Source organism: Ictidomys tridecemlineatus, unplaced genomic scaffold (assembly GCF_052094955.1).
Source record: "Ictidomys tridecemlineatus isolate mIctTri1 unplaced genomic scaffold, mIctTri1.hap1 Scaffold_55, whole genome shotgun sequence".
Taxonomy (NCBI): domain Eukaryota; kingdom Metazoa; phylum Chordata; class Mammalia; order Rodentia; family Sciuridae; genus Ictidomys; species Ictidomys tridecemlineatus.
This window is the reverse complement of record NW_027523660.1, coordinates 1,063,969-1,079,894: the sequence shown is the minus strand read 5'-3', so window position 1 is coordinate 1,079,894 and position 15,926 is coordinate 1,063,969. Positions and strand designations below refer to the sequence as shown.

Sequence of the window (15,926 nt, the reverse complement as noted above, 5' to 3'; positions counted from 1 at the left end):
TAAAATGATTCTATACAGGAGAGGAGGCAGAGTTTATTTATGCCTAAATAGAGACAGCAGAGAAAGCTTTCAGGGAGAGGTGGGATTTCTGTGAAGCCTTGAAGGGTGGCTTAACAGAAGGGAATTTTGCAGGGTGGTGGTGGGGAGATATGCTTGAGTAAGCAGCAGTACATTACTGCAATTAACATAAGAAAAAATGGCTCAGACTTTCACAATCATAGTTTTAGTATTTTCAGCAGAATTTAAAAGATTTCAAAATGTTCAAGTAAAGAATACATCAGCCTAATAAACCAGCCAAGAGCTAGTGATGTAGCTCAGTGGTAGAGGATTTGCCTTATATGGGAAATGCCCTGGGTTCGATCCCCAGCACCACACACACGCATTAAATTTAAAAAAAAAACTTTTTTAAAAGAAAGGAAACCAGTTAAGTTCAACATATTAAAAGTTAGAATTCACTATTTTCCTTAGAAGAGGCTTAACATTTTAAAAAGAAGGCTTGAATAAGTATACTTAATCTGAAATATTACTAAATACCAATTTGTAGAAAATATTTAATTCCAACTCAATAATTAACTCACAACAAGTGCCCTGCTTGGATAAATTCCAAATTACAGAGTCTACCCTACTGAAATACAGAATACTCACTTATGTTTCTTTGAGAAGCAACAGCAAATTAAAATCATCTAAAAAGATAACTATCAAGAAGGGAAAAGTACAAATGAAAAACATTATATAAAGTATAATAAAGTGAATCTCCAAAATACTCTTTCCATTTCTATTCCAAATCTTTTTTAAAAAGCCAAAAAATTAATAGATTTTAACCTGATCTTCGACTAATACATGGGTCAATAATTTCTTAGGAATTTGAACTGGAGAGCTGTACTTAGGAATGATGTAGTACAGCACCACTACAGGTATTACTAACAGCATAGTGAAAGAACCAATCCAGGTGACCCTAAAACTCATTGCTGGGATTTACAAGCTAGTGTCGGTGTTGTCCTTAGCAGAATGTTACTGAGAGGATTCGAGTGCTTAGCATATAGATGCTATTCTAAAAAAAAAAAAAGGCAATTAATGAAAGATCTTGTGAGGCAATAGAAGTACTTGAGTATGCTCAGAGGAAGAGAAGAGATAATAAATATATGAAATAAACATCCACAGTCTTTACGGCCACTCTGTGTATCTATAAGATTCTTAAATTTTGTTTGGAAACAAACAACTAATAGGAAATAGTGACTGAATAAGAAGCCAAAATCCTAATAATTTTTATCATAAAAAACTGAGGGCTGGTGACATAGTTTATGGTAAAGCACTTGTCTAACATGCCCAAAGCCCTTAGTTCAATCCCCTGCATCATCTCTCTCTCTCTCTCTCTCTCTCTCTCTCTCTCTCTCTCTCTCTCTCTCTCTCTCTCTCTCACACACACACACACACACACACACACACACTCACACACAAACATAATTTTCAGTAGAACCACCATATAAACAACTGTTGCAATCTTTTATTTAAAGCCATCAATGTGTTTTTCTCAAAATAATCTTATATGTAGTCAGTCATAAATGATCATATATCATATGAGTCCATTTAAATAAAATGTCTACAATAGGACAATTTATAGACAGAAATCAAACTAATGGTTTCATAGGGCTGGGAATTGGAAGGGATTTTAGGGGGATGGCAAGAAGTGAATGACTGCTCATGGGAATAGGGTTTCTTCTTGTGGTGATGAAAATGTCCTAAAATTGATTGTGGTGATGTCTGCATAACTCTTCCAATTTACTAAAAAAATTGAATGATACGTTAAATTGGTGAATTGTGCTTTATATAAATTATATCTCAATCTTATACAAAGTATTTATTAATGCTTTTGAGAAATAAAGTTTTAGATACAAAAAAACCCCAAAATTTGTGAGAAATATTACATTGATTAGTATCCTTATATACATTGGATATAGGCATAAGAACTATTTCTGAATATAAGTTGTGTCTCTTACAACATCTCCAACTCTTATGATCTAGGGCTGGAGATGTAGCTCAATGGTGAAATACTTGCCTAGCATGTGTGAGGTCATGGGTTTGATCCCCAGAACCACAAAGAAAACAAAACTTTATGATCTGGATTACATAAAGAAACCAAAACTATTAAAATGACAGAATTCTTGCCATATTCAGAAGAATGGTGTTCTGAAGAAATGAAATATGATCATCTAAAACTGTGGAAAAGCCACCAGAATCACAACAAATCTGCTATGCATTCCTTTGTTGTTGTCTGTTGTTGTTGTTAACTTCTCTTTTCCAACCCAAACAACAGAAAATCAGATCCCCTTCAGTATACTCTGAGAATCCTTTTTCTATCCTGGATCTGCAATACAATCACATTTCAGCTATCTCAATAATATATGTCTTTGTTAGAATTGCTATAATGAATTAGATATTGGCAGTTTGTGGAATTTATAGGAACATTCTATTTAGTTCTTTTTTGGCAGGGGGTACTGGGATTAAACTCAGGGGCACTTGACCACTGAGCCACATCCCCAGCCCTATTTTGTATTTTATTTAGAGACAGGGTCTCACTAAGTTGCTTAGTGCCTTGCTTTGCTAGGGTTGGCTTTGAATTTGATATCCTTCTGCCTCAGCCTCCCGAGCGGCTGTGATTACAGGCATGCGCCACTGTGCAAGGCTCTCTTTAGTTCTTAAATTAATATTTTATCTCTTACTCAAAGCATGTTTACATTAAAAGGATTGCACTAGTGTGAACTGAGATACACTGACAAATGTTCTGAGATTTAGGCCCTGCTCAGTTACTGGAGATTGAAGTGAAACAGGACAAACAAATCATTTCATTTCTTTCCTCAATAGAGAATGTGATCACAAGTCTGAGACTCCTTTCTGTTTGAAAATGCTTTGATTTTATGATTCCCTACTTAAAAATCTTACTTAGTTGGATAAATAAAATCTACTATTCCCTAGTCACATAAATGCACTGAGATGTGCAATCTTATCTCAATAAAAAAAGAGTACAGGAGCTGGGTTATAGTTCAGTTGGCAGAGCATTTGCCTTGCATGTGTGAGGTACTGGATTCGATCCTCAACACCACATAAAAACAAATAAATAAAATAAAGGTATTGTATCTGTCTACAACTAAAAAAGTTTTTTTAAAAAGGCTACATTAACTTACATTCATTCAGTTATTCACACTGTGCCTTTGCCCATACTGCAGACAGTTCTAAGAGAGCAATCATTTGAAACAGCAAAAAGGCTTTATTTGGGAATATCCTAACCAACAAGATAACTGAAGGAATTGTTTACTTTTTAAAATTTTGAAGAAGGGAAAAAAATGGAGACAACAAAAAAACACTTTGTAATGCATTCCCAACATTCAGACTGTAGTTTTCAATAACATGTAATGTGAATGGGCATTAATGACTGTAACCTTATATTCTCTACTGGACTCTACTGAAAATGTTTATCAAAATAATTATAATCTTATTAAAGCCATTAAGACAAATTAAAGGTTAATTTGGATATTTAGATGAAGTACAACATATATATTCTATAATAAAGATTAAACCCAAATGGTAATTAAAAATACAAATATTGTAGGAATTTTAAAAGCACCAAAAAATAAGAGAAATAAATCCAATCACTTTCTGTGCTAAACAATCTTAATATTCACAACAGATAAAACTCTCTTCCTAAAAAAAAATCACTAAAAAATATAAAACAAAACTTACTTGGTTCTAGCTTCTTCAGGTCCTCCAGTTTAAATTCTTCCTGGGACTGTGTGGACTAAATTTAAAATATGCATATTATATCTTTTCATTACAAAGATTTCACTGCACCCTATGTCTTTTAAATGGCAAGAATAAAATATTTAAAATAAATATATTTCTTGTTTTAAAGGTAGAAAATGAAAAGTTCCAAACTGATTTTTGGAATATTCAAGCTAATAGAAACAGAAAAAATTAGAATCATATCTTTTATTTCTACCGTTTACAAAGTATGAACTAAATCATTTAAGTGTGAGTTCAACTGATCAATTCCAATTGTTATAAAACCCTTCTGAGATAATATTGCTTTGGGCATGAATGTCTAATATCTTATCAGAACAATTTAGAATAATTCATTTAAAAAAATCCATTTATCTGTAAAGCTGCACTTCACAATTCCAAGCATGTTGCAATTTTGCCTATGGTTTTCTGTAGGAAAAAAATGCTATAAATCCCAAGATAATTTTAACTGTCAGTTACTAAAATCAAGAATTTTTATTTATAAGAGATCTATAGGGACTGGGATTTTAGCTCAGTGGTTGAACACTTGCCTCACATGTGTGAGGCACTGGGCTCGATCCTCAGTACCACATAAAAAAAATAAATAAAACAAAGGTATAGTGTCCATCTACAATTTAAAAAATTTACAAAAGAGATCTATACTTCTTTAAATAAATTATTATTCCTTTTCTAGCACCTTGCAGGTTTTAGAGAAGAGAATCAGAAGACAAAGGGCTGAGAAGTGGGAGAGAGATGAGTATATATTCTCTTCTAAACTAATATGCCACAACCAATTCTAAATCAAGTTTGGTTTGGTGTAGGTCTAGATATGATTTAATTATATATAATTTAATTATAGATTATTTTAATTATATATAATTTAATTATATATAATTTAATTAGATATGGTCTGCAGTTACACCTGGCAGCCAGAAATGCCTCCTGGGCAGGTATTATAAATAATATGTTCCTCAGAAATCAGGCTTCCAGGAAAGGAGGAGGTACAGACCACTTCACAGGTAGAGGTCACTGGAGTTTTAGGAAGGAAAGACCTTTTAAAGTCACTTAAGAGTTCTCTAATCTCTCATTTCTTATATAAGGAAAACCAGGCCCAGAGCCAAAGCCAGGATGCAAGACTTAAGTCTTCTGACTCTAGGTCTCAGCTCTCTCCCCTAGGTCCTGCAGCCTCCTGGATCTTTTGGAGTACAAGATCTGGGGGTCTTTATAACCAAAGACAAGCTGGACAGCTATAAATTAAAGAATCAATAGCATTCTCAACAACAACTCTAGTCTCAGAATAATAAAGAAAATGAAGAAAAAGTTAATTTTTTCCTCATCACTTAACAAGGTTCATTTTTTGATATTAACCTGTTTGTTTTGTAATTTTAAAATGTTTTAGGAGGTCAAAAGACTTTAATCTCAGGTCATGTGGCTCACAGGTTCTACTCCTGAGCAACAAATGCTGGAGAAATCTAACTAATTGAAGGCAAATAGGTGACTAAAATATGGGATCATTAAAACTTTTTTACATTTTTTATTGTCTTCATATTCATAACGTACTTCATTAACTATTAATTTATGTACCTGGATATCTAAGATTCTATTCATCAAGATTTAGATATTTTAAGTCTTAATTCAATGATGCCAGCTGATCACTTCCTAATCAGTTCCTAGATAGATTTCACAAATCTTACAGAAATGGGATAGTGTATAGTCTTTGTTCCTTTCCTTAAGCATATCAGCTATTTCCTTTGTGATAATTATTTTCCAGGACTAACATCCTAAGTCTCTTAAATCTATTGTGGATATTAGCACTTACTAAGGAAAAACGAAAAACACCCTTTCAAATTGTAGTAACATAATTTTTTAAGTAGATTTTAAATATTTTAAAAATACAAATATATTTGGGCAAGAAATATGGCTAACCCTCTGGGGGCTTTTTCTCCCCAAACTCCTGGAACTAAGAATCAATAAACACAGGCCTATGGATTAAAAACTTGCTTAAGTTTAATTAAAAAGTTATGCAAAAAATTACTCCCATTTCCCCTTGTGCAAAAAAAGAAAAGTATTAATAAGACTGAATTAGGTCACCAGGGTTTTCACACTGCCTTTTCTTAAGAGATGAGGAAAAGGGGGATAGTAGAGGATAGGAAAGGTAGCAGAATACAACAGTTACTAATAGGGCATTATGTAAAATTGTGGCTGTGTAACCAATGTGATTCTGCAATCTGTATTTGGGGTAAAAATGGGAGTTCATAACCCACTTGAATCTAATGTATGAAATATGAAATGTCAAGAGCTTTGTAATGTTTTGAACAACCAATAATAAATAAATAAATAAATAAATAAATAAAAATAAAATTTATTCAAAAACAAGAGATGAAGAAAAGACTAACACATACTTTTCACTATCTACAAGATTAAAAATTGACTTAACACTACTTACTCTGAGCCAGGAGAAAATGGGTGTTGTTTCCTCCCATTTCTTCTCTTCTTTTAGAATAAGTTACTTTAAAGTATCCCCTTTTACATAATCTCTATCAGGGAATCAACTTGACATACAAAAATTTTAATTCAAGGAAGAAAGAACAGTAGTGAAACATTTTGCAATCTTATATGTTTATTTAGCTGACAGGTCTGTATGCCAAGTTCTTGACTTGACCTAATTTTTTTTCCATTTGTTTTTTGGTTTGGGGGGTTTTGTGTGTGTTTTCTTTTTTTGCTTTGAGAGGTGATACATAAAGAGTTATGAAAATTCAGAGTTAAGCATTGAGGTGGAATGCACTTATTCCCAATCCTTCTGTTTTTCCAAGTGACTCGGAACAAACTCCAGTCTTTGGGTTACCCATGCTTTTCAACTAAAGTGTGGATGACTTCCGTTAGAGTTAAATAAGGCCTAAATAGTTAAGAAAAGAAATTCATTAAGTGATAAGTTATATATCTGTATAAATGTTCACTTAATGTTAGGCAAAGCATGATCAATCTGATTTTTTTTACTTAAATATAACAGTTTTTTGTTTATTTTTCTGCTTAATGGACTCAAGAGCAATTTCATTTGGAATTGAATATATCTAGATATTATTTGATGGTACCTTTTGCTCTTCTGTGAATTCAGAATTGTTGTGTTGAGCTTGGGCCTCTTTTTGTAGATGTCTTGCTAATCTGTAAGAAAACATTTTTTTTTAAGGACTGAAAGCAAACTATCTCAACTGCAACAAAGTAAAACAAATTAAATCTCTTAAAAACAATAAAGTACATAATACTTCGTTCTGTTTTTGAAGTAATTCCACATTTTCAAGGCAAATCTACATTACCCTGAGAATCAAACTTTTTACAAAAAAAAGTTTGTACAAAATAATGATGCAATAAGATACTTTTAATACCATTTCACTGGGACAAATTTCAGAATCTTAAAGCTGAAAAGAATCTCAAAAAGCACATAATTTAACTTTCTTTATTATGCACTAATTTCTTCTATAAACAACCAATAAATAGTTTTCTAGATTCTACTTTAACACTTCCAGTGAGCACCAATAAGAGTATCAACCATAGATACGTTATCATTCTATCATAATTAATTTCCCAATAAGATTTGCCCAAATCCAAATTACAGCCATGACAATAACTCCATCAAAATATGCTTTTGAAACATTTTTAATGGAAAATAAAGAAAAGCCGTCCACCAATCAAAAACAGAAAATACTGCTTGCCCAGTTATCATCATATCTAAAAATGGCAGGTAGGCCTTGAGTGAGTTTTCCAGGATGAATTTATGATGCTAGTCCAAGCTCAACAGTGAAGATCCAAAGCTATTTCTGAGACAGTAAAAGGCAAAAATTTACTCTTATGAAGAAAGAGGGGAAAAAAAGACCAATTTTAGACACAGTATTTGATTAGACATGTTTCTAAACAAGATATAAAAATGGCCAATAAACACATGAAAAAATATTCAGTATCATTAGACATCAGGGAAATGCATATCAGAATCATAAAATAATTACTTAGCACCCATGCAGATGGATATAATTTAAAAAAAAGAGAGATGAAGAAAATAATAGGCGTAGAGAGAGTACGGAAAAAACTGGAACCCTCATGCATTGCTAATGGGAATGTAAATTGGTGCCAGCCGTTGTGGAAAAGTTTAATATAGTTAAATACAGAGGAACTGTATGCTCCATCAACTCCTAGATGGATATATCCAAAAAACTAAAAATAAATGTTCGCACAAAGCACATGTACACAAATGTTTATAGCAGCATTATTTGTAATGATCAAAAAGTCATACAACCAAATTGTCCATCAATTAATGGATGAACAAAACGTGGTACATATATTCAGTAGAATATTATTCAGTCATAAAGAGGAATGAAACTCAGATAATATGCTAGCTACAGTATGAATGAACTTCAAAAAGATTATGCTATATAAAAGAAGTCAAATGTAAATGGTCATGTTATATGATTCCATTTACATGAAATGTCCAGGAAAGGTAAATTCATAGAGAAAGAAAGCAGATGAGTGGTTACCAGGATATGGAGAAATTTAGAATGATTGACACCAGGTATGAAGTTTCTTCTGGGAGTAGGAGAAATTTTTAGGAATTACAATAGTGATGGTTATAACACACTGTGAATACATTAAAGACCACTTCACTGTACACATTAAAATAGTGAGTTTTATGGTATATGCTAAAAAAATGCAAGAAAAAAGCTAGCAAAAGATTTTGAAAATAAGATTGCTATTTTGGTTGAGGTATAGGAGTAGGAATGGCAGCAAGTGCTAGCTAGAAAAAGGCAATTAAAAAAGAGAGTTCATCACAGTTCCAAAAAACAAGTACTAGATAAGAGTTCTACTCTATGCAATCATATCCTTAAAGATCAAGTAGTATTCTCAATGGTCTCTATCCTCTTTATGAAAAGTCTGCATCCTTTATCATTAAGCAATAAATTCTTACAAGAAATCTTAACATTTGCTAAGATAGCTCCACCATGTTACTTAGTCAAATTTTCATCCATTTACTTACTTGCTTCCAAAGCTGGAAACCACACAATATATTTTTCTAAAATGTCATTCACTTACTCACAGTCTCACAGTTTTATGAATTCTTATGCAGGAGAAGGTACAAATAAATATGGCCCATTGTCCTTTTTCTGGATTTGCTTTCTTTTTTTTTAAACTCTTGCTGACCTATGTGGACTCTTAAAGGAATTCATGGTCTATACACCCTTAGCAATGTCAACTATACATCCCTGAGTTCAGGGAAGTTATAGTGTAATAGTTTCTTTATTTGAATATTTCTACATATAATTTGCTAAGTGTGGCTATCAACCTAAGCAGGATTCTTTTTTTAATTTAAATAGTTTTGTTTTGTTATTTTTTTAGTTGTAGTTGGAACCAATACCTTTTATTTTATGTATTTATTTTATGTGGTGCTGAGGATGGAACCCAGTGCCTTGCACATGCTAGGCAAGTACTCTACCAATAAGCCAAAGCTCCAGCCCCAGCCCCTAAGCAGGATTCTTGTCAGGAAAAAAAAAAGTATAGCTTTCAACTCCTGTTTAAATACTAATAATCAGGGCTGGGGTTGTGGCTCAGTGGTAGAGTGCTCGCCTAGCATGCACAAGGCACTGGGTTCGATCCTCAGCACCACATAAATGTAAAGAACACCTACAACTCAATAGGTAAGAGATAATTCATTTTAAAAAATAGGTAAAAGATTTGAACAGACATTTCACAAACAAGATTTACAGAGGGAAAAATAAGCATATGAAAAGACATTCAACATTATTAGACATTAGAAAAATGTAAATTAAACCTATAGTTAAGTATACTGATAATAGCTACAATCAAAAAAAAATAATAATAAATGCTGCTATACAGAGAAACAGAAAACCCCTTCATACTGCTGGTAGAGATATAAAATGGTACACCCAATTTGGAAAATTTGACAGCTACTGTAAAAAGTTACAAACTGAACATATGACTCAGCAATTCTACTTATAGGTATTTATTCAAGAGAAATGAAGAATGTGTCCACATAAAATATTGACATGAATGTTCAATGCAGTTTTATTGAAAATAACCAAAATTCAAATGTCAACCAACTAATGAGTGAATAGGCACATAAAACATGAGACAGCCATACAATGTAATACTGTAAATTCACCAATAAAAAGGAATAAAATCATAATACATGCTAACCCTAACCCTAACCCTAACCCCCAACACTAACCCAAAACCCTAAACCTTAACCCTAACCCAACCCTAACCCTAACCCCAACCCCTAACCCTAAACTCTAAACCCTACCCTCACCCTAATCCTAACCCTAAACCCCAAACCCTAACCCCAACCCCAACCCTAAACCTTAACCCCCTAACCCTAACCCCCTAACCCTAACCACCCCAACCCCAACCCCAACTCTAACCCTAACCCTAACAACCCTAACCCTAACAACCCTCACCCTAACAACCCTAACCCTAACCCTAACAACCCTAACCCTAACTACCCTAACCCTAACCCTAACCCTAACCCAACCTAACCCTAACCCTAAATGCCTATTCTGTCTCTAGAAGCAGGTTTCTGCTCTCAAGGTTCTTGAGACAAGATTTACTTATATAATTAACCAGAGAAGAAAATAAGGCTATGTATAATGAAATGCTGAATTAGCTAAATGAACACAAATGAAGTAAATTCAGAGTTAGGACAGGATCCAGGCTTGAAAAAAATTGGCTATTTGCAGAGATAGAATGTGGATAAAAATGGGAGTTCATAATCCACTTGAATCAAATGTATGAAATATGATATGTCAAGAGCTTTGTAATGTCTTGAACAACTAATAATTTTAAAAAAGAAAAAAATTCAGATTGACTTACTTGCCTTCAAGAGTATGGTGTGAGAAAATGCTCGGATTTAAAAACAGATTTCTGCTTCCAGAGGGCAGCTATCCAAATTGGTGGGAGGCAAATGAAGACTCTCTGGTTGTCTTTTTAGAAGACACAAATAAGATCTGTGCTATCCATGCCAAACGTGCAGCAGTTATGCCAAATGACCTCCAAATAGCACTCTGACACATTGAGAACTTACATAAGAACCTACTATGGGGCTGTGTGTATGTGTAGCTGTGTGAAAGCCTCCCATGCACGAGGCCCTGGGATTGATCCACAGCATCTCAAAAACAACAAACCAAACCACTCTTGGTAGATCTGATGTTAAACATTCCCTTTGTCTCCAAGGTGTCAAAAGGAATCTCAGTGGATGAATACAAGTAGAAAACTAGGGGAGAGGAATCAGGTATTGGTAGCTTTTCCATTTTTGTTTGTGTGTGAATTTTTTATATAAATGTAAAGCATGCAAAGCAGGAAAGCAGATCAAAATGTTTCAGTGAAAAACTTCTGGCGATTCAACTGTATAAGGATAATATAGGTACTGCTATTTTTTTTCTTTTTTTGGACCATGGCAGCATTTTGACTTTTAAAAAAATAATTAGCTTCTTATTGACAGCCACTAAATGTCATTTGTAGAATTTTGATCATATAGTGGATTTCACTCACTATGACTTTCTGAGTTGTCCTACATGCTAGTGCAGGTTTTTAATACTGTCCATCTTCTGTGCTGTTTTATAAATTTGCTATTAAAATATAGGAGGTCACATGCTAGTAATCTCAAGTATTCCAAAGGTTGGGGCAAGGAATTGAAAGTTCAGGGGCACACAACTCTGCAACTTAGTGAGATCCTGTCTCAAAATAAAAAGTTAAATAGGTCTGGGAATATAGCTCAATGGTGAAATGTCTCTGGGTTTAAAACCCAGCACCTACATAAATAAATAAATGCAACTGTTAAAAATATATATGCACAAGTATGTTCATGAAGCATGTTTTATATTGGGGAAAAAAAGAAACACGCCATGTGTCCATGAATAGGGCACTGTCTGGGTAAATAATGGTATATCCATCCACAGGATTGTTTGCAGCTCCTACATGGAATAAAGTAGATTTATGTGTACTGATATTAATGAACTTTTTCCAAATTTTTGATGATCTCCTAAGCTTTTATGCTAGCACTCATGTAGACATGAATGTAAAATCAAAACATGTATTATTTGATACCCTGTTTATATTTTTTCTCTCTATATACACTAGAAACACAGGCAATATGCACAGAAGAAATAGGAGAGACTACCACATTATGAGAACTAAACTGGAATTATTGGGCAGAGGAAATTAATGACAGGGAGCAGTTTGATGTTTTGCATTTTATACTTTATTACTTTGTGCTCTAACATAACAAGAAATCAAAGTGTGTGTGTGTGTATGTGTGTGTGTGTGTGTGTGTGTGTGTGTGTGTGTTTCTAACCCTAAATTCACAATATTAGGCAACCAATCCCTAACTTTGAACTATAAGAATTTTTGTGTATTTAAGTAATCTTTGATAATTTTCCACTGAGCTAAACTACTGTGGAATGCCCAACCAAGTATGAGAAATTCATGGCAACTGAATAGGGACTGAAACCTCCAAAACCATGAACTAATTCTGATAAGGTGGACAACACCTATAATTTCAACAACTGTGAAGGCTGAGGAATGAGAGTCACAAATTCAAAACCACCTAAGCAACTCTGTGTGACAGTGTCTCCAAAAATAAAGAGGGTTGGCAAACTAGCTACGTGGAGAGGACCCCTGGATCCAACACTCAGGCCATCAAACAAACAAACAAAAAAACTTAAAACAAGCCTCATCACAGCTATTAGATATTGTGGGGGAAAACTTGATAATTTTATGTGAGCCTTCTTATCTGGGGATTCAGTGTTCTTTAAGAAAGCATAGCATTTTCCTGTGGAAACATCTAGAAGCAGAATTGCCAGGCATCTGCCACTTCAATCAATATTGCAAGTTACTGTCCAAATAAGACATTCCCCCTCTAAGAGTTGCTATTTTTCCACCTGTTCTCAGTCTCATTATATGAAGGAAGATGTTTACAAAATAAAGGTTTGTGTGTTACATCCCTTGTAAATGCATGCAAAACACGTTTTATTAAGTAATTTAATATCATTTCAGAATTTCACACTTAAATAAATGTGAGACACATGAAAAACAAAGCATGTGAAATTCTTCACAATGATTCCAAGAGGGTGGGCAAAGGACAACAACCATAAATGCAAGATTTCTTCACTACTCCTGGTGTTGCTTAAATGACAATAATGAGTATACACTGTTTTGTAATCAAACATTATGATAGCAAAATGAAAAAAAACTGACAAAAAATTCTCTAGTCTTGACCTGCTTCTACACAAAACACCCCAGGAGTCAACAGGATATTCAGGAAGAGCATCCCCACCTGCACTGTGTGGATGATGCCCTCTAGTGGTCTAAGGGATGTAGCCTGCAGAGCTGTGTCCACAGGAGCTGTTGGAGAGACAGGAAACTCTCTGGTGGAAGACTTCAAGGTGTTCTATGTCCTCAAGCCCAAAGTTGTGAAAATGATTCCAAGTGAAAAATTCTGTGATACAGCTGTCTTCGAAGTTTGTCTCAAAAACTCAGATCAACAATATCCAAAGGCTCCCCTGGGCACCCTCAGATATCATTGTTTTGTTAAGTATAGTTAAAATTTTAATTGTCTTAATTATGGATCAATGATGCTTTTACTTGATAACTTAAAGCCATTCTGAACTTGAAGATGGGTTCCAGGAGTGATCAAATATCAAAAGGCTTTCAGACACTCTTGTCTGTGCTCTTCCAACCCTTGGCTAATTATGCTTTCTAGTCTAAAAAGCATTTTATCATTTCCATACACCTACCTCTAAGCTTTGGGGACTATGGCCCACATTACAATTGTCCTGTCTTTTTACAGGATAAAAATATGAAGACTAGAGTATTCAGCGCACTTATTAGGACCAATTATAAAATGCACAGTCCAGTGATGACAAACCCTTTCTTGTTCTGTTTGTTGCTTTTAAATACAAAAATAGTTAAAAATATTTTTACAATACATTGTGTCATGAATGTAACTTGGTGGGGCATCTTGAGAAAAAAAAAAGAAGTTCTAGGAATGTATGAAGGGCAGCTGGAGATCGATTTAGCATAAATACAGAGTTTGCAGAAGGGTTGCTGGGAGAATTTTAAAAGCCTGGGTTCCAATGGGCAGAAGTGCTGCTTCAGACTCTGTGGACAGTTGGGAGTTTGGAATTATGCACCATTCATAACCTCAGTCATATGGACATCCCAGGAAGGATTGCCTTTTTTGGGTCTACTCAAGGTCAAGAAGCAAGTCAGTGATAGTTATGAAACTAAGCTAAACTACCATATATAGTTGTTTAACTTTACTAATTTTTATTTATGTATAGATGGTGCTGAGAATCAAACCCAGTTCCTTATACATACCAGGCAAGTGCACTACCAGTGAGCCACAGCCCAATCCTCTACCTTATATTTTATTACAAATAATTTCTCTTTCTTTTTAGATTTGATTTCAAAACAAAAGAGCCCGACTATGACCTAGGGAGAAAAAACGATTGCTTGTCACCAGAGAATGACAACCAGCCTGCTCTTCCCAATGGAGCCTGCTGGGGGAAGAGGGCTGGGCAGTGGTGCTGTTGAGAGATCGCATCTTGGAAATCTTGGTGGCTTACAATTGGATAACTTTGAAACAGGTGGCTTAAAACAGAAAGATGCAGCAGTATCAGGACCAGCAGGTCCCTTGTAAGTATCTACTGTATGAAGGACAATGGCAGAATGACTGAGGATATTATCTTCAGCAGCTTCAACAGCCCCAGAATTACCAAAAGAAACTGCCATTTCAGGACTATTTCTAGTGCTGAAGAAGCATGGGGACTTAGAGCAGCATGTGCCCTCCCTTCTACAACAGCAGGGTCCAGGTTATCAAAGGAATGGAGAGGTCCTGAGCTCTCAGATATACATGTCCTCCACAAATAGTAGTCAGTTCTCTGTCAGTGCCCATTGGGCCAGCTGGACAGCAAGGTGCTGCATAGCAGCCTATTTCCCCAACCCAGCAGCTTTGGGATGAGGGATCTGAAGAGGTCTATGACTGGGTCAAACTTATAACTGGAGAACAACATGGCATTACATTTTAGAGAGCTATAGACATAGGTTATTGTGTAACTATCCACAGGGGTTCAGGTCAAAGGACTCTCTTGAATCTGCATATAAGTTATTGAGTTCAGGAAGGCTCTGTGAAGAAAACAAGAAGAAAAAAATCAAAAAGCAAAAGCACACACACAAACAAATAACCAAGGAAAACCCCAAATCCTTCAAATAACCCCCTGCTCCCTAGCAAGCACACACACACACACACACACACACACACACACACACACAGAGAGAGAGAGAGAGAGAGAGAGAGAGAGAGAGAGAGAGAGAATATCCAGAATTGTGACTGTCTTCTGATGGGACAGCAGTCACCCCCGGGGTAGATCCCTGACTGTGCATCTTTTAGTGCTCTGGAGAAAGGTGGACTTATGCAGCCACTACCACAGCAACAGGCACAAAGACAGCAAGACCACCCCCAAATAACAGCAGTTGCCAAATTCAAACCAACATGTGCTTTAGGTAGACACTTCTTGCACAGCCCTTCCTCACAAATTATCTCCCCCTTGGAGGTAAGATACTCTAAGCTGCCTTTGTATGGAGGGGTCTGCAGGCTTCTGCTCTCCTCCCTGGCCCAGGACAGCATTTTCAGGACAAAGCATAGCCTGCCAGGACAGCCTGGACTCTCTGAAAGTTATCAGCATCATTGGTATCACAATGAATTTGCTTGTGTGCCAACCTTAAAAAAAAAAAGAATAAGAAAGAAAGAAATAAGTGAGAAGGTTACGAAAAAAGCCATCTCACCCATTATTTCTTGACAAGAATTCTGCTGGAATGAAGCCTTAAAGAGAACAGACTTCTGCAAGGGTATCTGCCCAGCAACTCTCTCTTTAACTTTGGACTCACATGTACCTTGTTATTGACCAATGTGGCCAAGACTTATTGTTTTGAAACATATGTTGTAATTCTTTTATTTTTGCCTTTAAAAATCCTCCCAAGCCATACTCTCCCACTGTGCTCATAGGGAGTGTGCCGGGGGTTTCCTGTGCCAGGCATCTGCCTATTGCAGTGTCATTCTATTTTTAATCCACATCCTTGGCAGACCCTTTCTC

General features: G+C 35.2%; 1 protein-coding gene across 1 annotated transcript in view; it reads right to left on the bottom strand.

Moving 5' to 3' along the window:
- Positions 1-14,565, bottom strand: part of LOC144374013 (axin interactor, dorsalization-associated protein-like) — a 36,510-nt gene extending 21,945 nt beyond the window's left edge. The window contains exon 1 of the mRNA XM_078036973.1: positions 14,400-14,565. Coding sequence (XP_077893099.1) covers positions 14,400-14,565 — 166 coding nt within the window. The remainder of the gene's footprint in view (positions 1-14,399) is intronic.
- Between the last annotated feature and the right edge of the window lie 1,361 nt (positions 14,566-15,926).